This window comes from Engraulis encrasicolus, chromosome 19 (assembly GCF_034702125.1).
Source record: "Engraulis encrasicolus isolate BLACKSEA-1 chromosome 19, IST_EnEncr_1.0, whole genome shotgun sequence".
NCBI lineage: Eukaryota > Metazoa > Chordata > Actinopteri > Clupeiformes > Engraulidae > Engraulis > Engraulis encrasicolus.
Window position 1 is genome coordinate 28,904,227 of NC_085875.1, and position 21,192 is coordinate 28,925,418.

Genomic DNA, 21,192 nt, shown 5'->3' on the forward strand with positions numbered 1-21,192 from the left:
TGCAATTCTACATTTGTCATATACCGCCTAACTTGTCCTTGCGCTGAAGGGTTGTTTTATATCGGACGCACAAAAAGGCGCATGCGAGATAGGCTAGCAGAACATAAATACCTGTATGCTATCAGAGTGGGCAATTTTGACTATCCCATGGCGAAACATTTCAATGAATATACCATGGTAAAAATGATTCTCTGCTGCGCATACAGGGCGTCGAGCATATCAAACCTCTTCCGAGGGGTGGGGACAGGCTAAAAAGACTTAATCAGAGGCAGACTTTTTGGATACACCAACTGGATGCCATGCGCTATCCTGGTCTAAATGAGGATATTGATTTTACTTGTTTTTTGTGATGCTTATTTGTACTTCTGGTCATTTTTTTCTGTGGCATCACTTATTACCCCAGGCTATTTTTTAATCTTTGTTTTCTCTGGTGTGCGCAAATGTGTTTAGTGCGTAATGGGTCACATGTGGTGATGTCACTATTTAAGGGAGGCCTTTCTTTTCAATGGTGAACGTAGCCCTGATGAAGACCTGGTGAGGTCGAAACATGTCGGCTTTTTAATGTAACCCCAGCCCAGTACCATTAAAGGCTTTTTAATGTAACTTCCCGTTTGGACACCTTATTTTGGAGTGCCTGGATGAACTCTTCTCTCTACATGAACTGATCCCCGATATCCAAGAGCACCCAAAAACTTAAATGAACAGACTGAACAGATTGCCAAAATAATGTTCTGACTTTTATCTAAATTATTTGGTGATATCCCTCACAACAGTGCAACAGCACATGGGCCTAATGGCGAGAGTTTTTCCCTCAGCACGTAATGAAAGCTAATCGGACGTCTGATGACAGGTGGTGCTGACGGACAGCGCATGAGGGAAAGAAGTTGCAAACTTGATCGTGTTCGGTTTCGTCAGTCCAACGGAACACTTCTGGCTATAGAAAATGAATCTGTATTGCAACAAATCTAGTTAGGCCTAGGTCTATATAGGCTATTCAAGATATTTAATTTAGACAGAATCCTTTCAAGCCGTGCAGCATCAACGTGGTCATATAGCCTACTGTCTGCACTTGTTCCGTTGCCTGCTTCATAGCAGAGAAGGAATGGCTTGCTGTTGTTGAGGATTTGTAACGTGGATTATCGAAACTGAAGACTTGATTTCTTTTATTGATACCTTTTTGTTTGGTATAATTACGGACAATGCAAATAACTGATTTTTGTGACGTTCGGACATTTTTGGAAGGAATATAATCGAATTAGTCCCGCCGCTTGGGTTATTGTTTTTCGCGTGCATGTGGATGAGCATAGGCTATTGAATTTGATTGCAGCCTAATAGGCCTACTGAACAGTGGACTGAAATTGAAAATATGACAAAGAGTGGCATTTTTCTCGGGTGCTATGACTTCTTGCTTTGCAAGAAGACAGTCTCCTCACTCCACGGGCAAAAAGCACCATGGTCAGACCCTGGCGCGCATGTAGGCAGACATGAAAGACTCACTAGCCTACTCCACGGGCAAATATCGGGAAAATTTAAGCACCACTAGCATGGACAGCTCCCCACGAGTCACTTATAATGGTTGGTCTTTTCCTGGGATTTGATTCATGTTGTTTGGGGGAAAATATTAAAATAGCCTTTGTAATGTTAAGAATATTTCCAAAGAGCCAAGATGGGGCTTAAGATCAATATGGGCCAGGTTTGTCTCCGTGCGTACACACACACACACACACACACACACACACACACACACACACTCTCTCTCTCTCTCTCTCTCTCTCTCTCTCTCTCTCTCTCTCTCTCTCTCTCTCTCTCTCTCTCTCTCGCCACAGACCCACGCAAGTGCAAGACAAGTTTTCACCTCCTCGTGAAGTGTTTAGACCTGGCCTATTTAATGTCGCTATAAATTGGTGTAATGTAGCAGAAAGTGCGAGACATTCGTTGGACTCGTTGCACGCAACAAGTTGTGAAATTATTTCTTAACGGTTTTAACCGCATCATTCGCGACTCTCGAGCAGTTTGAGAACTGAGAAGAATGAGAGAGAGAGAGGGCAGTGACTATACCATGTCACTGAGACTATGTATGTGTGCTGCGCCTACTGAATCCAAGTGCAGAAAAAACATATCCATATAGATTATTACATAATGCACCATGTTATTACATTTCCATCAAAAAAAAAAGTTGCGGCCGCATTCCGTAATAAATTTCGCATTTTGTAATAATTTATTACAAGATGAGAAAAAAGTTATTACGAAATGCGTTCAAGAAATGTATTACGAAATGCGCAAATTATTACACAATGCGGCGATTGTCACCACATTATGTAATAATTTGTTACATTATTACATATTGCACCGTTATTACATAATGCGGCGTTACAGCCTGTCCAAATTGTTGCCTTTTGTCCCTGTTCTTAGCTGACAGGAGTGGCACCAAATGTGGTTTTCTGCTGCTATAGCCCATTTGCCTCAAGATTTGATGTCCTGTGTAATCAGGGATTCTCTTATGCATACCTCGGTTGTAATGAGTGGTTATTGGACTTAATGTTGCCTTTGTATCAGCTCAAATCAGTCTGGTCATTTTCCTCTGACCTCTACCATCAACAAGGCATTTTTGCCCACAGAATCGCTGCTCACTGCATTTTTTTCTTTTTCGTACCATTCTTTGTAAACCCTAGAGATGGTTGTGTGTGAATATCCCAGTAGATCAGTATTTTCTGAAATACTCAAATCAAGCCCTTTCAGCTTGACAGCCATGCCATGTTCAAAGTCATTTAAATAACCTTTCTTCCCCATTATGATGCTCGGTTTGAACTGCATCAGATCATCTCAACCATGTCTACATGCAAAAATGCATTGAGTTGCCACCATGTGATTGGCTGATCAGAAATTTGCCTCAATGAGCAGTTGTAACAGGTGTTCCTAATGTAGTGGCCGGTGAGTGTATATTTCATGATGTCATGAATCTATACAATGATTTTAATGACACAAATATGTTTTATATACAGTCAATCATGGCAAATCAAAGGGAATTAAAAAATGTATTACTAACTATGGTAATTAGTTTAATTCAGTCTCTCTGTGATGTTCTTATACCTGGACAATCACATTGTCCATCAGTACAATTCATTTTGAAATGTTCTTTGTTGTTTTATCTTATTTGGATGTTTATTACATTTCACTGATCCCCGTCCCAACTTATTTGAGACGTGTTGCAGTTATCAAATTAGAAACCAAAACAATATTTTTTTCTCGGTTTTAACACTTAATATGTTGTCTTTTCACTATTCTCCACAATGAATGTTTTGAAAATGATACCATTTTGATTTTATTCACAGTTTACCAAACGTCCGAACTTCACCGGAGTTGGGGTTTGTACAATATATTTAGGGCCGAAGTCATTTAGTGACTTAGAATATCAGCTTTAAAGTCAATTCTAAATCTCACTGGTAGCGTAGTGGCCAAAGTGCCAGAGTGAGATGGTCTCTTTTCTTTGTTTTAGTTCTAATTCAGCAGCAGCATTTTTAATGAATTAGTAGCACCAGCCTGAGTGACTTTTGGGGAACGCCTACAAGAGGGTTATTGCAATAGTCAACTCTACAGGCAATTAAGCCTAAAGCATTGATTAAATAATGAAAGCATCATACATTTAATAATCAACATTGTACTGTTTCTGAACCAAAACTGACAATATGTTCTTTAATTAGTTGTTCATTAGGCCATCATGACCTCCTTGGGATTATGGTCTGTTTATCCATTATCCATAAATCATTAACAATATAAAACTGACAAAGGTCAGCAATGACAACAGAGGAAAGGATGTGAGGGAAATGACTTGTACCCAATGTCTACACGGAGGGTCAGCTGTAGCAGAGTTTGCCCTTAAAGGTGCACTGTGAAAGATGGTGGCCCGAGTAGGTATTACAACTATGCTGCTCATTGAAACTGTGCTGTCTAGTGCCAAATTTCATCTTTTCGTGAGTATTTACTAAATAACAAACTTATATTTATTAGTATGCGCAAAACAGTCAATGTCTTTCTGGAAATTCAAAATGGCAGACAATGGAGAATACTCCCCTTTTCATATATGAAAAGTACAATTTTCCCAGTCATAACGAAAACTTAGAATTTGATGGTGATGGTAAGTATTTGTGAAAAAGGTACGGTAATGTTTGTGAATGAGCAGCATGAATTCTGGAAATAAACCAGATATTTTAAAATGTCGATTTACGTGTAAACACAACACGACATGTGGACAAAAATAAAACATTTCCATTGTGACAGGTGCATTTTAGCCCCTTAAATTGAATATTCCAAAACTCCATTTTTGTGTTAACGAGAAGACAATACCAATGCATTTTCAAAATATGCACATGCGTGTAAACAGCTTCTGGGTGTGTTTATGCACTTCATTATCACGAGTACAAGGCATATCCTGGTTATGAATATCAAATTACTTATGCTATTGAAGTTGTGTTGTTTACATAAACCGTGTTTGGGTTACATGAAAATGGCCTTATTACAATTTCTTGGCCGTTATCAAATTCTCTTCAAATGTGTGCAACCTAGATAACGGCAACAGTGTTCCAGGAAAATATTCCATATTTGGTATTATATGTTCTCAGGATACAGTAGTAAACGCACACTGCGACAACGTTAAAAAACAATTAAGACACTGGTTACATGATACATGTACCTTTATTAATAACTTTACATTAAAAAAAGACAAAACCCCAAAAGGCAACAAAAATTTAAAATAATAATAATAAAAAAAATCAAATCAAACTTTTTTGGGGGCCTTCTTTGATTTTGGGGGCCCTCTCTTGGCACGTGCTTTTGGGGCAGCCTTGACCAGAGACGCTTCTTTATCTTCATCTTCATCATCATCATCATCAGGTGCAGGGTTAGTGGGAGGGGACAGGGACAGGGGCAGGGGCAATGCGGAGGAGGGGTCAGCAGACGGCTCATAGTCCTCGTGCTCCTGGCAGTAGAGTGTTCCTGTGGCGGGGCAGCAATTAAGCGCTCCCTCCTGGTGGGCCTTGCAGAAAGAGTTGGGGCAGAGCTGGCAGAAGGCCTCCGAGTTCTTGCCGCACACGTCGCAGTGGTGCCACGGGCAGTCCCAGCGACCTGCAAGCAAGAGAACAGAGGGGTAAGCCTGGTTAAAAAACGATGGGGCATACAAAAACACACACGTAAAACTGGTCAGGGGTGAAAAAGGTGAGAAGGGTGCGCAATGCGTCCAACCCCTCGTAAGCCCGTGCATATGTGGGCCGTGCCATAACGCTAGGCCTGGACGATTTTTCGATTCAATTTTAATCGCAATGTCAATTTTCTACGATTATAAATTAGACGTTTGATGCGCATTCAAAAAACTTTTTTTTTTTGGTCTGATCGCGCTATGTACTCTTCTTTTGAAATCGCGCCACAGGCGCTAGGAAGAAGGGTGCCCCCTCAGTCTGATTCTCCGTCTTTGTCAGTCACTGCTGTCTCCAGACAGTAGTAAATACGAGGGTGGCATCAGAGATTGTAAGGTAGACTACAAGGGAAGGACGGTATCAGAGCCTGTAAATAAATTATTTACAAAGTTCTCTATGCCTCGTTTTTGAAAGTAATGGCCCACATTTGATTGCAAACAGTGTGTTAGGACTTGGTTTAGCAGTAGCTGTAGCTACTAGCTAGTTGCTAACACAAATGAAGGGAAATTGTGTTTGAGCTCTGCTGGCAGCTAACTAGTGGTAATAAAAAAAAAATTGCTTGATGGTGCTTTTCACACCTTTAAACAGTCCCCAAATAGTTCGTTTGGAATGCTAAGCCCCTCTTAAGACTACAAACAAAGTTATGAGCAACTTGACGATTTATTAATGGCTGTTGCATTTAATGAACATTGCATCAAATGTGCCATTTTCATGTTGACAAAACCTGAGATGTCCTACTTTAGTGACCTACTTTTGAGAGCGTCCTTGAAGCCGGAACATACTGACAGGCTGGTGTTTCTAGCCAGAAATCGGTCCACCTAAGTTTCATGCTATTGCCTTTACATAATTATTAAAATTCATTTCATTTTGCTCATCCCGTATATATAGTCAATCCGGAAAGTATTCACAGCGCTTCACTTTTTTCACATTTTATTATCTGACAGCCTTATTCCAAATGCTACAAATGAATCTGTTGTCAAAATCCTACACAAATTATTCCATTATGACCATGTGAAAAACAAGTTGTCTTGAATGTTTTTTATTTTTTATAAATTTTGAAAACATAGAAATCATTTTTACAAAAGTATTCACAGCCTTTGCTTAATACATTGTAGAACCACCTTTGGCAGCAACTACATTCATTTTTTCATTTCGAAATGAAAAGGGATTAAAAGGGAAGTCATCGGTGTGTGTTTCAACCTTTCAGTACATTGAAATTGTACATTTTGAGTCTGCACCTGGCTAAAATAGATGGGTGTGAGTTTTGAATGAAATCCTATGGAGAGTATCATGATCTGTTTCTTTAGTCACAATGCATGTTGACATGCATGCTTCTTTAGGTGTAATTCAGATTGCCAATGTTGATGGCATCCATACATTGCCAAACCATGTCAGTCCCACAACCATGCTTGACTAGCCATATGATGCACTTTTAGTGTAAAACTCACTTGTTTACCACCACACATGCTTGAAGCCATCTAAAGCAAATTTGTTTATCTTGGTCTCAAGAGAGATGAACAGACCAAGGATATGGATCACTGGAACCATGTCGTGTGGTCTGATGAGACCAAGATAAACAAATTTGCTTTAGATGGTGTTAAGCATGTGTGGTGGTAAACAAGTGAATTTTACCAACAAGTGCATCATCTGGCTATTCAAGCATTGTAGTGGGACTGATATCGTTTGAGGATGTATGAATGCCATCAACATTGGAAATCTGAATTACATCTAAAGAAGCATGCATGTCAACATGCACTGTGACTACAGAAGCAGACCATGACACTCTCCATAGGATTTCATTCAAAACTCACACCCATCTATTTTAGCCAGGTGCAGACAATTTCAATGTACTGAAAGGTTGAAAGACACACCGATGACCTCCCTTTTAATCCCTTTTCATTTTGAAATGAAAAAAATGAATGTAATTGCTGCCAAAGGTGGTTCTACAATGTATTAAGCAAAGGCTGTGAATACTTTTGTAAAAATTATTTATAGTTTTTTATTTTTATATATTTTCAAAACTGTCAAGACAACTTGTTTTTCACATGGTCATAATGGAATAATTTGTGTAGAATTTTGACAACAGAGATTCATTTGTAGCATTTGGAATAAGGCTGTAAGATAATAAAATGTGAAAAAAGTGAAGCGCTGTGAATACTTTCCGGATTGACTGTAGTTCATTCTTAGTTATATTTCATCGTGTTATAATTTTCTAAAATATCTGCAAAAAATCAATAATCGTGATTAATAATCGTGATTACGATTTTGACAAAAATAATCGTGATTATGATTTTTTCCATTATCGTGCAGCCCTAAGAGGCCGTATTGTCAATTTTTTTGGGCTGTTTAGTTTTTCCAGCAGGGTAGAAGATTTTGACCTGTACTGGCTGTAATGTATATGGATTTGGCCTTATAAATTCAGCTTGCTGACTCCGTATACAATAATATAGGGGCACAAAAGCGGCTCCGGTGAGACCCATTCATTTTTTCACTTTCCTGTGGTGGTAGTGCAATTAGTTGGCGATAACAAGCAACTTCCACCTCTGAACGTTCTCTTAAATTCCAGTTTCTCTGGTGCAGTCTACGCAGGACAGGTGCGTGTGTGTGTGTGTGTGTGTGTGTGTATTATCAATATTTTACCTTATGTTTTATCTTAATGTTTTAAATGTTCTTTGACTAATTTATTTCCTTCTTTCTTCCCCGTTTCCTTTCTTTTTGCATTTGTCAATTTTGTGAAGCACATTGAGTTGCACCTGGGTATAAAATGCGCTATACAAATAAACTTGCCTCGCCTCGCCTTGCGTGTGTGTGTGTGTGTGTGTGTCGATCTTCAGACTAACCAAAGGGCCTCTTGGTCCGGTCTAGGCAGGACAGGTGGTAGGCCTTAGTGCAGCCCTTGCGGTCGCACAGCACCAGCTCTCCCCCGTCTCTGCAGCGGAAACACTCGTCCTCCGACTGCTTCTTTCCCTCGCTCCGACTCTTCCGCCGCTTTGCCTTCTTCTTCACCGACTTGGTTTTGGGCTCAGACGCCTGGCCATTCTACACACACAGACACAGACACAGACACAGACACACACTTTCAAATTAACATTCTCGTGTGATCCGATGAGCCTATTTAAAGTTAACAAAATGATTGTATTTAACATGCAAAATTAGCCATGTCCCATTTAACATTCTAGATAAAAGGGCATGGTTAGCGAGCAACCAGGCTAGTTCTCACCCAATGTGGGAGTCAGTAGTTTGTGGAAACAGCCTTGCTTTGGAGAACTCCACTCTGATCACCTAACAAGACTTACGCTCAGCCACCTCGTCATTTTACGCGTCGGTGCCATGTTGACTGAAAATAATTCTGAGGGCTAGGAGTGTGTATGCAGGATAAACCACCAGCACCTTCCCTTGAGTAGTCGTGTACATTTACAGGAGCTTGGGACATTGCTAGTTGCTAATCGTGTGTAGATGGTGTACTTGCACTATTCCATAGGGTTATGGTTGGGTATGTACAGTGTGAGTAGGACTGGGTACCGAAATTCAATTCTTTGATGGAACCGAATTAAAAGCTAAGGTTCTACTTGGCATCAAAACGTGCCTTGTCTGTCGGTTCCACGTTTCGGTTCCTGAAGTCTGACTGTCAGAGCCATCAAATGTGTGTTTAAGCACGCGGCCATTTCAGCCAACCACAAGTGTCACAAACTGACCACGCTCCTCCTCTTCCCGTTTCGCACCTCATTTAAACGATTGATAAGACAGCTGATTTTCAACCAGCTGATTGTACTAGGCTACTTGAGAAACAAAAACATGCCGTCGAAAGCGTGGCTATATTTCAGGAAAGTAGATAAGGAAGGAGTGCGCTGCAATATCTGCGATAAACTAATATCATGCAAGAATTTGCGTGCAGAGAGTTGCAGCATCTTTACAACCGCAACACCGTCAACCTCAGCTATGCCTGCTGCAATACCGTCAACCTCAACCATGACCTCGACTCTTCAGGAAGATGTCTCTGACTCCTTGGAAACATGTTTTTCCATGAAAAGAGCTAACTTAGAAATAACTGGTCTTGTGTTGGGGACGTACAAATGTAGCATATTTAGACCGTCGGTTTAATTCGAGGGAACAAAGAACACAGCCACAAAAAAGATTTCCTCTCTATCCGGCTGGAGAATAACGCCATTGTTTACTTGAAGTAGCGGCAGCTTAAGGTTAAATAACTGTGGATTGAAAGAACATAAAAACGTTCCGTAAAAAACTGTAAAAAGCTAAGAATCTCAGCTTTCGAACAAGCCCTAACACATGTCTGTAGGTCTAGGTTAAGGAGATCGCTGGCTGTTAGGAAAAAAATGACGAGATAAAAAAAAAAATGGTTGGAAAGCGCTATTTTTTCACTTGCAACAGCGGCCGCTTACAGTTCAATAACTTTTGATTGAAAGAACATAAAAACGTTCCGTAAAAAACTGTAAAAAGCTAAGAATCCCAGCTTTCGAACAAGCCCTAACACATGTCTGTAGGTCTAGGTTAAGGAGATCGCTGGCTGTTAGGAAAAAATGACGAGATAAAAAAATGGTTGGAAAGCGCTATTTTTTTCACTTGCAACAGCGGCCGCTTACAGTTCAATAACTTTTGATTGAAAGAACATAAAAACGTGCCGTAAAAAACTGTAAAAAGCTAAGAATCCCAGCTTTCGTACAAGCCCTAACACATGTCTGTAGGTCTAGGTTAAGGAGATCGCTGGCTGTTAGGAAAAAAATGACGAGATAAAAAAAATGGTTGGAAAGCGCTATTTTTTCACTTGCAACAGCGGCCGCTTACAGTTCAATAACTTTTGATTGAAAGAATATAAAAACGTGCCGTAAAAAACTGTAAAAAGCTAAGAATCTCAGCTTTCGAACAAGACCTAACACATGTCTATAAGGTCTACGTTAAGGAGATCGCTGGCTGTTCGGGAAAATATTACGAGATTTAAAAAAAAAAAAAAAAAGGTTGGAAAGCGCTATTTTTTCACTTGAAACAGCGGCCGCTTACAATTCAATAACTTTTGATTGAAAGAACATAAACACGTGCCGTGAAAACCTATACAAAGCTAAGATTCGCAGCTTTCGAACAAGCCCCAACACATGTCTGTAGGAGAAGGACAGATTGTTTTTACCACTAGAAAGTGGCAATCTTGGGTCTCTGTTTTGGTAAGCTGTCGACAGACTGGGTAGCGTGGCTACATTAAAAAATCATGTCTGGCACGCTTGACATATGATTGGTACCAGAAGTGAAGTTGCACCGTACAGCAGAACAATTTTAATCAGACATGAGTAGGCTACATTTATCAGTATCAAAACCGTTTATTATACTTGCCAAGCCATGCCGAGAGGACAACTTGCAGCATGCAATTAATCATGAATGCTGTATAGAATTAAATGCCTTTAACCCGCCATTGCTTAAGTCACGATGAGCGCCGCCTTGTGGCAGGCAGGGAAACTCATGATTTAGAGACCCGTTACGCCATCTACTGGCCACTTTGGGTAACTGCAGGCTTAATTCAGGGTTTCTAGGAACCGAAAATGGAACCGTTCTGGTACCGGAACCGAAACAACGGAACCGGAAATGGAACCGGAACCGAAAATTGTCAATCAATACCCAGGCCTAAGTGTGAGTAGATGTAAATGTAATAATGTATTAAGTTAGTAATTAAATCTGCCCTGTGTTTTCCCGTTACCTTGGGTCGGTCTCCTAGGAAACCACTGCAGTTGGGCGCCCCGCAGCGACACACCATCTTTTCATTGCCAAGGCAATCCAGATTATAGTTGAAGGTCAGTTCGGTGCCTAAGAAAAGTCAACAATGAAAGATAAAGGTCAGTCAAACACGCGCACGCACGGATGGATGCACGCACGCACAGCTAGTTCAGATGTGTCACTGAGTGCAATCACCCTTACTTCCATGGCAACACGCACACACACACACGCACGCGCCTACGCACGCAACATGTTTCAGCCAACAATGGCCTTCAATAGGGTTTTAAAATGAGATGTTTATTTCCTGATCCTTCCCCTGCCCTCTACCTCCCCACTCATTTACTGTCCACTGTCTGCACTAAAAAAATATATACACAAAGAAGAAAAGCACCCCCTTACTCCTTCCAGTACTCACTCACCAGTAGGGATGTCACAGACAGCAAAGAGGCCCACACGCGTGTCCCCGTTCACCGTCCACTTCTGGGTCTCGCAGTTAGGCTGGCAGCTGTGGTTCATGAAGCGAGAGTAGTTACCCTTGGGGCCGGCGTCTATGATCCGATCCTGGGGAAATAACCACCCACCAAAAATCTTTACCAACGTGCATCCATTTGGCAATTTATTTGCGTTGCAAGCAGCACACTCAAGTCAAAAATAAAGGGGAAGTTTATATAACTAAAAGCAATTAACAAAATACGCAATTTCACAGGTGCAATTTACAGATGTGGTGTTAATGTCAGTGCTAGAGGATTTCTAATGCTTGTGCTGTTCACTGCAAACTGTGGTATTGTCTTCTGTAGTGCCACAGTTGTCTGTTTAGTGACACTCCCAATGCAATACTCTCACTCTGGCGCCCTCTTCTGCAAAGTACAGTCACTGCACAGACTGAGCTTCTTTGAGGGGGCCACTGGCAAAATAAAGCACCATAGCACAACTGTAATATTCAAGTGGTTTCTGAATATTCCGTAGGCCGCTACAAATGTCTGACCATGCCTTTCTTTGGAAAGATTTTCCGTCTCTGCCCTGGTTTTGGAAGGCCCACACAATGCTATTGTTACCAATTTGAACCAGTAAGGCTCGCAGTGCCAGACACCAAGTCTGCCCTTGAAGCCTATCTTGGGGGTCGGGGTAATATTCCCTTCCCTAGATTTGTTTAGCAAACTAGCGCTAGGTCTAGTATCAAATGTAGATTACAGTGTGTGTGTGTGTGTGTGTGTGTACCCTTGACAATTGGCGCCAGCTCCTTGCCGTCCTCCAGAGATGGTGTGTGAATGTGAGAATGTGTGCCAGTATGTGTATTTGAAAGCACTTTTGAGTCAACTGTCTAGTTATGATTATGTGCTATAATATAAATATATTTTGATTGATTGAACTAGTATATCTTAAGGTTCTCTGAAGGTCAAAGGTTGGATAGAGTTAGGTACATCGTGTGACTGGTGCAAGTGGCCACTCAGACTCAAACTGATTATCCAACACTTAATGGTTTTGTAATTCCTTTTGGTCTTTTAGTTGATGTTTGTCATCAACAACTATAATAAGGTTGCATTGTAACACAAAATCTAACACAAACAACATTTGAACTGTAAGGCCAAGCGGCCTCTTTCTAACGGAAAATCTCCAACCAGCATAGTAAGTTGGAGGTCAGCATTTGCAGAGATTACAAAGAACAGAATTCTCAGCGGTGTCTCCAAAATATCAGTCTCAATGTTCTCCAAAATCATGAATGACTGCCCCGGTTTGTGGTTCAGATAGTAGATGACCAAAACAAGCCAATCACAACGTAGGAAGTGTGAAAAAACATCGTAGCAGATACATCTAGTACACACATGCCTAAATTGCCCATGTAAATCCTTATCTGACTTCCTGTTCAAAGCTTCAGGCTGAAAACGTTCTTATTCACTTTCATGGCAATAGACCAAGTCATAGGGTTTCAGTCAGGATCAACATACGTAAAAGTACTTTTAATCAGTGAACTGTTGTGGTCTATCAATGTGATTAGAGTTTCCATTTCACCCTTCCGTTTTACCTTGTCGATAGTGAGCATGTAGAAATCGGTGATGTCATGATCCTGAGCGTATCGGATGCGGGCGCGGCACTCTTCTTCGTCAATCAACTCGCCAACGTACTCGTTCACAAACTGCCCCTGTAGACACATATACACACACACATGTTCAGAGAATGCTCAGCATAAAGATCCACAACACAAAATCATGAAACATGTAAAAAAAAATCCAATCTCTGTTCCCTCTCTGAAGTGTGGGAGCGTATGCATCTGATTTGGGGGCCTGCTGACTTTGTACGTTTTGAGTTCCTACTAGTGACCTCAGAGAAGGTCACGTTCATGTAAAGGCATCATCTTCGAATCTTGCCTTTCACTTCTCACATAGAGCTCTATCATACACCTCTTTTCCACATGGACAAACCAGGTGCCAGTGCTGGGCAGTGGTAAGAATTCGGGTAATTTCACGTGAAATCAGGCACTTTGGGCCTTGTCATGGTTAAGTTTGGGAACCCCTGTTCTATCATATCCATGTGCGCAGTGAGTGATCCCAGCAAATGCTGAATTTCAACCACTCAACAAATGTTAACACTGAAAATGAATTCGCTCTCATTTTCTCACCTTCTTGATGTCCTGCAGGGTGATAAGGCCCCAGCCCTTTCCGGGCGTGCGGATGGTCTTGGTGTCGGGGTACTGGCGCTTGGTGAAGTCCTGGTTGTGGCAGCGCTCTGCAGACTGGCAGACCTGCGGGTGGCACTCGTACAGCAGCATGCGGTTCAGGCACTCCGACTCGAAGCTGCACGGCCGCTCGTCCGTCGGCTTGCACGTGCACTTAGGGATCTCCGACACGTCCGCCGTGTAGATCTGCACGCGGCCGTACGGCTTGTTCACCTGCGGGAGAGAGGAGGGAAAATCAGTTAAAAAAAAAGTGGGGAAAAAAACCTGCAACACTGCTTGCCTTGACTATAATGGGCACAACGTTAGGACCAGACTACCTCTTCATCAGGAAAAGTCTTCGGCAAGACCAGCTTTTCCCCCTGTTACAGATTTGTTTTCATTGTCCTGCACCTGGCCAAGTGTGGTGTGTACAATTTTACTATTCATGGCTTTTGTTACTACGATACGTCATATGATAATCCTTTTATTATGTTTATTACATTTGCAGGAAATTATTACGTTGGCCAGGCTATTACGTCTAAACTGCGCATGTTTTAATTATGTTGTTGGCAGAGTTATTACATTGGTGGGAAATTGTGTCCTAGTGCCCCCTAGTGGTCCTTAATCTTTGCAAGGACAAAGTGAGAGGGTGGAGGTTAAGGGGGTGAGTAGATAGATAGATAGATCATTTATATATGTATATATCAAAGATAGATCATTTATTTGTCTTTGCAGAAACTCATGTGCCATTTACAGTGCATCTGATAGTTACAAAAACAGAAAAAACACAATAGACAAATATAGCTTCCTACCTTGATGTATTTATAGGGCGGTGGCTTCTTGTTGTTCTCCTGAGCCTCTTTGGCCTCTCGCTCCTGCTTCACCTGTTTGAAGCGTGCCTCAGCCTCCAGCAATGCTAGAAAGGTGAAAAAAGGGACACAGTGAAAACAGTCAACACCAGTGTTGCCAGATGTACGATAATTAAAGTTTTTATTTCACGCTAGTGCATTGCTCGTTGTGGTGCAACGACTTTGCATGTTAATTCGTGCAACAGCTGACCTGGATCGCGCGAGGCAAGTACTGTAGTTTTCCTGCCGTCGCGCTGAATTTCTGTTGGCTGTGGTAAATTTCTGCTGCTAAACACGAAAATGCCAAAAACCATCCCTAACCTGTCAGTAAAGCAACCTTTCTGCGGCTTTGCTTTCACCAACAACAGCGAAACCAGCAAGGAAAATGGCCAGACGCGATAGACGGTTGAAGTCAGACCCCCTATTTTGCCTCATCAAACAGCAGTGGGTGAACTCACTCACCAGTCTTGAAGACCTTGTCGATTTTGCTCTGTTGATATTTGTTGCCGCGGTCGCCCTCCACGTAGGGCAGGACGCGGCCCTGGTGCGTCCAGAAGTAGTCCTTGGAGCCGAAGAAGAAGACGGGGAACTCCCCGATGCCGTGCCGCAGGTGCTGGATGTTCACAGGGATGTTGCGCGGGTGCCGGATCTCTGCAGGCCACCACCTAAGACATGTTACAAGAGAACACAATGTAGTACCAGTGGTACTCAACCTTTTTTGGGCACCTCTCCCTCCCTCTCCCCTTGACCTCATCATAAGCCTCCCAACGCCCCCTTGACCTCATCATAACCCACGTTGTGACAATTTCTCGCTGACGTACTTTGCAACGTCTATCGAGACATGTTGATCTTGAACACACCTATTCTGGACACTACCTATGACATTTCTCGTAGGAAAGGAGTGGTTTACAATTGCCCTTGCCCGTTTATTGGTTCGTTACGAATTTGTCATATACTGCATAGCCCACAGCCAATTGTGCAAGTTGCATCTATTCAAACAAACAGCAGTCACTTCTTTCCACCCTGCTGTCCGATTGGAGCCCAAGATCTGGTGTCCTCGCTGAGGGATAGAATCCATGCCGTCTCAGATCAGAACAATTGTGCAAAGCAGCATGGGTTTTCCCAGGCTAGGTGTAGTGTGTAGAGGTCTTCTCTTCTCTCACCTGTAGGCGCCCAGCTTCACCCAGATGATGTCGTGGTACTTGGGCCGCTTGCCGTTGCCGCAGTCGTTGCAGAACCAGCTTCCGTCTGGCATGGCGATGTTCAGACAGTCAGGGTGGAACGCAGCCGGGCACGACTCACAACACAGCAAGCTGCCACCTAAAGACACGCAGGTGACAAAGGAAAATGCATTAACATTGACATACAACTGAAGGCTAATCAAAGATGATGGTTTAGTAGTAAACCATGTTTTATTTGTAAAACTGCACCTCAAACAGTCAGGGGCCTCATGTACAAAGACTTCTGTAGAGTTCCAATTGAATATTGGAAGTGAAAATCCAAGAAGATACATTTGCTAACATTTCAAGTCCATGCATGTTCATGCTGATTCATGTGGTATGTCAGACATTACATGAAATGTAGAACACGTGCACTTTTTCATGTTACGTCAGTATACATGAAAATTTGTGTGAAAAAGTTAATTAGAGCTTTTTTGTGCAAAATGTTGAATGGGGAAAAGTCCCCCAATAGTTGTTTTTGATAGGCTGACAGCGGGGAGACTTTATTCATTTCTCCACAGAGGCAGCGTGTCAGCCAAGCATGAGGCCACAAGCACATGTTGAGGACGGCAGTTAGGAAAACAGAAAGAACCCCATGTCTTCCTCTCACACTCACACGCGCATGCCCGCACAGGGCATGAGATGCAGAGAGAAATAAAATGGCTGACCTTTGGCGCAGATGAAGCACCAGCTGACGTTGACGTGGCGGTGCTGGCTCCGGCGCTTCTCAGGCTGGAAGTGTCCGCTGCAGATGATGGCCGTGGGGGTCAGCAGCTCGCTGCCCGCCGCCACACACTGCTCGCCTGCATGGTAGGCCACCGGGCACCGGAGGCAGCGCATCATCTTACCTGAGGGGCGAGAGAGGGACCACAACAGAATTGGGTTAATTAAAAACATTAAATGTTCAGGCCCTGCTGTGGCTCAAACAGTAGGGCACTGGGCTGCCACGCTGGGGACCCGGGTTCGACCCCAACCCTCTTCCCGTAATGATCTCATACCATCCTATCAAATAAACAAAACAAAAAAAAACCATTAAATGTTCCCAAAAATAGGGATCATGTGAGGGAAGCAACAGTACATTTCACTGAGCAGCGCAAGCAGCACGTCATCTCATCACACAAAGATTTTTTAAATATATATATTTTACGCCTTTTTAAAATGTTAACCACACACTTCAACCAAACGTGTGAAAAATATAATGTTTGTCACCTTTGGTGGCTTTGGCCTTGCCCGTGTAGTGGCAGGAGAGGCAGGTGTGCAGTGGGCAGCGGAAGCCGCGGTCCTTGAAGACTGTGAGCGGGTTGGGTCTCAGGCACTCCTCATGGTAGAACCGGCAGCAGTGGGGCACACTACAGCGCCTCACCTCCCCTTCTGACTGCTTACAGCAGAAACACTCATGTATGCCTGAGGTGGAGAGAAGGGAGAGAGAGAGAGAGAGAGAGAGAGAGAGAGAGAGAGAGAGAGAGAGAGAGAGAGAGAGAGAGAGAGAGAGAGAGAGAGAGAGAGAAAGAAATGGGAAGAAAGGAACGAGAGGGGAGTCAATTTAATAGTGCAACACAATTATTATTTTTTTTAAACTGTACAGTACACAGTTCATCCAGACTAGATGTTAAAAAAGGGTCTAAAATAGATTTGGGGGAAAAAAGAAAGATGGAGAAATGGGAAGAAAGGAACGAGAGGGGAGTCAATTTAATAGTGCAACACAATTATTATTATTTTTAAACTGTACAGTACACAGTTCATCCAGACTAGATGTTAAAAAAGGGTCTAAAATAGATTTAAGAGGAAAAAAAAGGGAACAAAGGCTGACAGGATTGCGCAACATGGATTTTCACTTCAATCTCCTGCCAAACTACAGTAAAGACTACTCAGATGTTTTGCGGATGTGTGTACAACACACGACAAAGCCCGAGACTGACCTGAGCTGCATGGGGCACACATGGGTTTCTCCTCTGCCGTGTGTAGCCGTCCCAGACACTCCACATGGAAGGAGCCGCCACACGCCCCTTCACACACCAGCAGGTCTTCACCTGTGCGCTCACACCTCTACACATTACAGGCATAAAATGATAGAAAATGAAAATGATAAGTGGAGGTGCAAAACGCACACCAGAAAAAAAGAGGTGCTGGCAATCAGTAAAACACTTGCAGGAGGAGAGAAGTGCCGCACACTCTCGAGTTGTATAAATAAGTTTTTGTCACATTAAAAACTTGTCTATACAACTCGAGAGTGTGCGGCACTTTTCTCCTCCTGCAGGCAAATGAAAATTACACAATGACAACATAACACAGGACAAGGAAATAAAAATAAAAAAAGCAAGGCAATGAGTGCTGCTCATGTGGCGCGCACCTGACACACGCTCTCCTTCTTCACGCTTTTCTTGGCAATATGTGTCTCATCTGTGCTGTCCACAGGAGATTCCGGGCTGTCCTCAGAGACAGAGGCCTAAACACAAATATGAAAACAGTGCAAAAAGGCTTAAAATATACATACAACAAAACATTGACATTTCACGGTCAATGTCACCTGTCTGACTTGATAACACATCGTTTTTCTGACTGCTTTTTACCTCCGCGTCAGGATTGGCCTGGATCTGCCTCTTCTTGGGAGTAGAGACAGCGGATTGGCTGAGAGATCCTTTCCTCTTCCTGGGCCGCTTTAATGTTGCCAAAGGCTCATGTTCTGCAATACAATCAGCACAATACAACATTTCTGTCACCGCTTGACCGGTTAAGAGAGAGACACAATCACCAACAGCATGAAACAGAGAAGTGTTTGTGCGCATGTTTGTCAAAAGAGGGCGCTAAAGAGCATCTCATCATTCTCTGGAAGGGATCCCACAAACCAGCTATGACTAAAGGCTAGTATATACAGTACTTGATGTGAACTGGGTGCTCAAACTTGCATCAGAACGACCAGAGCACTACTAACAAACTATACAGGAAGTGTCCTCTGCAGATAGTCAAGGAGGCTTTCCTCTGTAACATTTTAAGACCTGGGTAAAATAGAAGTAGGATGAACATCTGGGTGTTTTTTAGACTAAAAGTTGCACTATGTAGGATTGTGGCTACAGTAGGTATTGCAACTATGCTGCCTATTGCCAAATTTGATCTTGTCATGAATATTTACTAAGTAATAAGCTACTGTTTTCTAGTATGACCAAAGTACAGCAAGTTTAGCAGCTAAAAATGTATTTTTGGACATTAAAAAAGGGCAGACATGGAGAAGATTCCTTTTCATGCATTTTTTTCATTCATAAGGAATACTTAGAAATTGATGGTGGTGGTAAGTATTTGTGAAAAAGGTAACATTTGTGAATGGGCAGGATGGCTCTGGAAATAGAAGTAGCAGGATATTAACCAACCAGTCTTGTCAACACTAATCATATGGTTTTTAATTCAACATATGTCTCATAACTGTATGCCATTTTAATGTGTGTGGGGGTGTGCGTGTGTGTGTGGGTGTGTGTGTGTGTATGTATGTGTTGTTTGGGGCTATGAACCCATGGCCTATGGATGTGCTTATTTGTTCATGTACTGTATTTTAATTTTTGTTTTACCCGTCCATGGACTGCAGATGGAAATTAGATATATAGCTATTATCTGGCACAAGCCATCTTTTTACTTCTGTAAACAGTGTATATTGTGCATGGTCCCTGCTGCACTGTGTAATGTCGTTAGTAGTTTATTTAGTTTTTTTTTTTTGTTAAGTTCATCTTTAACTTCTAAATGATATACTTTTAAGACCCCTGAGGGAACCTTAATACATACTCTGCAGCAAGAATATTCTAGCTTTAGCCATGATGGACTCCTTACTTTTGGGTTCCTCCATCATCAGTGACCCTATTTGGGGCACTACTCTTTAACTCCATTTCATTGCAGCACATTTGTCAATTGAGATGTGTTAAGGCTGAGGGCAGGATTCTACCCTTCCCCTTAGCTAATATGATCTTTACCTTCACTCTGAGCCTGGAGCTTCCCCTGTCTTTTCTTCCCTATCGCCTTCACAGGAGTCTTCTCTTCTGCTGCTGCTGCTTTCCCCTCCGCTCCAGTGCTGGGTTTCTTCAATTCTGCCTGGGTGGTCGGCTTCTTTCTCACCCGCCTCACTTGGGTTGGAGGGTCAGCCGGCTTAGCCTGAGGACGAATGGACAGATGTCAATACACCGTCGATGGACAGAAAGGCAATATGCCAGTTTGAATGTGTCCAGACAAGAAAGCCATTCACATCAGTACTGGTGAGCTACGTAAAAGATAAGCAATGACGTACAGTGCCCTCCATTATTATTGGCACCCCTGGTTGAGATGTGTTTTTTAGCTTCCAATTATTATTATTTTTCTCTAAATAATATGGGACCTTAATGGAAAAAAAGACAAAAATCCAACCTTCAATACAAGTGCATTTATTCAGTGGGGAAAAAATCCCACATAAAGAAATAATTATTTGACATCAAATAATGTGTGTCACAATTATTAGCACCCCTGTTGTTAATATTTTGTACAACCCCCTTTTGCCAACAAAACAGCACCTAATCTTCTCCTATAATGTTTCACAAGATGGGAAAAGACAGAAAGAGGGATCTTCAGCCATTCCTCTTTGCAGAATCTCTCTAAATCATCCAGAGACCTGGGTCCTCTCCTCTGTACTCTCCTCTTCAGCTCACCCCACAGGTTCTCAATGGGGTTGAGGTCTGGGGACTGAGATGGCCATGGGAGGAGCTTGATTTTGTGTCTGGTTAACCATTTCTGTGTAGATTTGGCCATATGTTTAGGGTCATTGTCTTGCTGAAAGACCCAGTGACGACCCATCTTCAGCTTTTTGGCAGAGGGCAACAGATTTTGATTTAAAATGTCCTGGTATTTCAAAGCATTCATGATGCCATGCACCCTAACAAGCTTCCCAGGGCCTTTGGAAGCGAAACAGCCCCACAGCATCACTGACCCACCCCCATACTTCACAGTGGGTATGAGGTGCTTTTCAGCATGCGCATCTTTCGTGGCACGCCAGACCCACTTAGAGTGTTTGTTGCCAAAAAGCTCAATCTTGGTCTCATCTGACCAAAGCACACGGTCCCGGTTGAAGCCCCAATACCGCTGGGCGAACTCCAGACGTTTACGTTTATGATTGTGGGTGAGGAAAGGTTTTCTCCGTGCATGCCTCCCAAACAGCTTGTTGGCGTGTAGACAGCGCCTGATGGTTGATTTGGAGACTTTGTGACCCCAGGATGCTACCATTTGTTGTAATTCTGTAAAAGTGAGCTTTGGAGATATTTTGATTTCTCTTACCATCCTCCTCACTGTGCGTGGTGGCAAAATAAACTTGGGTCCTCGTCCAGGCTTGTTTACCACTGTTCCAGTTGTTTTGAACTTCTTAATTATTCCTCTCACAGTAGATATGGGCAGCTGCAGTTGAGTGGCAATCTTCTTGTAGCCTCTGCCTGACCTGTGAAGGTCGGCGCACATCTGCCTCACTTGTATGCTGTGTTCCTTTGTCTTTCCCATGTTTAAGAGTGGATAAGAGAAATGGCATCGGTGTCACGTCATATTTATACCCCAGGGAAACAGGA

At 42.6% G+C, this 21,192-nt stretch overlaps 1 protein-coding gene across 2 annotated transcripts in view; it reads right to left on the reverse strand.

Annotated features, from left to right (window-relative positions):
• Positions 1-4,673: 4,673 nt before the first annotated feature.
• The window catches only part of nsd2 (nuclear receptor binding SET domain protein 2), a 33,752-nt gene continuing 17,233 nt past the window's right edge, over positions 4,674-21,192 (reverse strand). For both annotated transcript variants that reach the window (XM_063184045.1, XM_063184046.1), the window contains exons 11-25: positions 19,585-19,762; positions 18,199-18,311; positions 17,979-18,074; positions 17,548-17,674; positions 16,838-17,032; positions 16,297-16,476; positions 15,572-15,728; positions 14,871-15,073; positions 14,373-14,476; positions 13,525-13,794; positions 12,931-13,047; positions 11,327-11,468; positions 10,891-10,997; positions 8,030-8,228; positions 4,674-5,121 (exon numbers count right to left, since the gene is read on the reverse strand). In XM_063184045.1, coding sequence (XP_063040115.1) covers positions 4,775-5,121; positions 8,030-8,228; positions 10,891-10,997; positions 11,327-11,468; positions 12,931-13,047; positions 13,525-13,794; positions 14,373-14,476; positions 14,871-15,073; positions 15,572-15,728; positions 16,297-16,476; positions 16,838-17,032; positions 17,548-17,674; positions 17,979-18,074; positions 18,199-18,311; positions 19,585-19,762 — 2,535 coding nt within the window. In that variant the 3' untranslated portion in view covers positions 4,674-4,774. The remainder of the gene's footprint in view (positions 5,122-8,029; positions 8,229-10,890; positions 10,998-11,326; positions 11,469-12,930; positions 13,048-13,524; positions 13,795-14,372; positions 14,477-14,870; positions 15,074-15,571; positions 15,729-16,296; positions 16,477-16,837; positions 17,033-17,547; positions 17,675-17,978; positions 18,075-18,198; positions 18,312-19,584; positions 19,763-21,192) is intronic.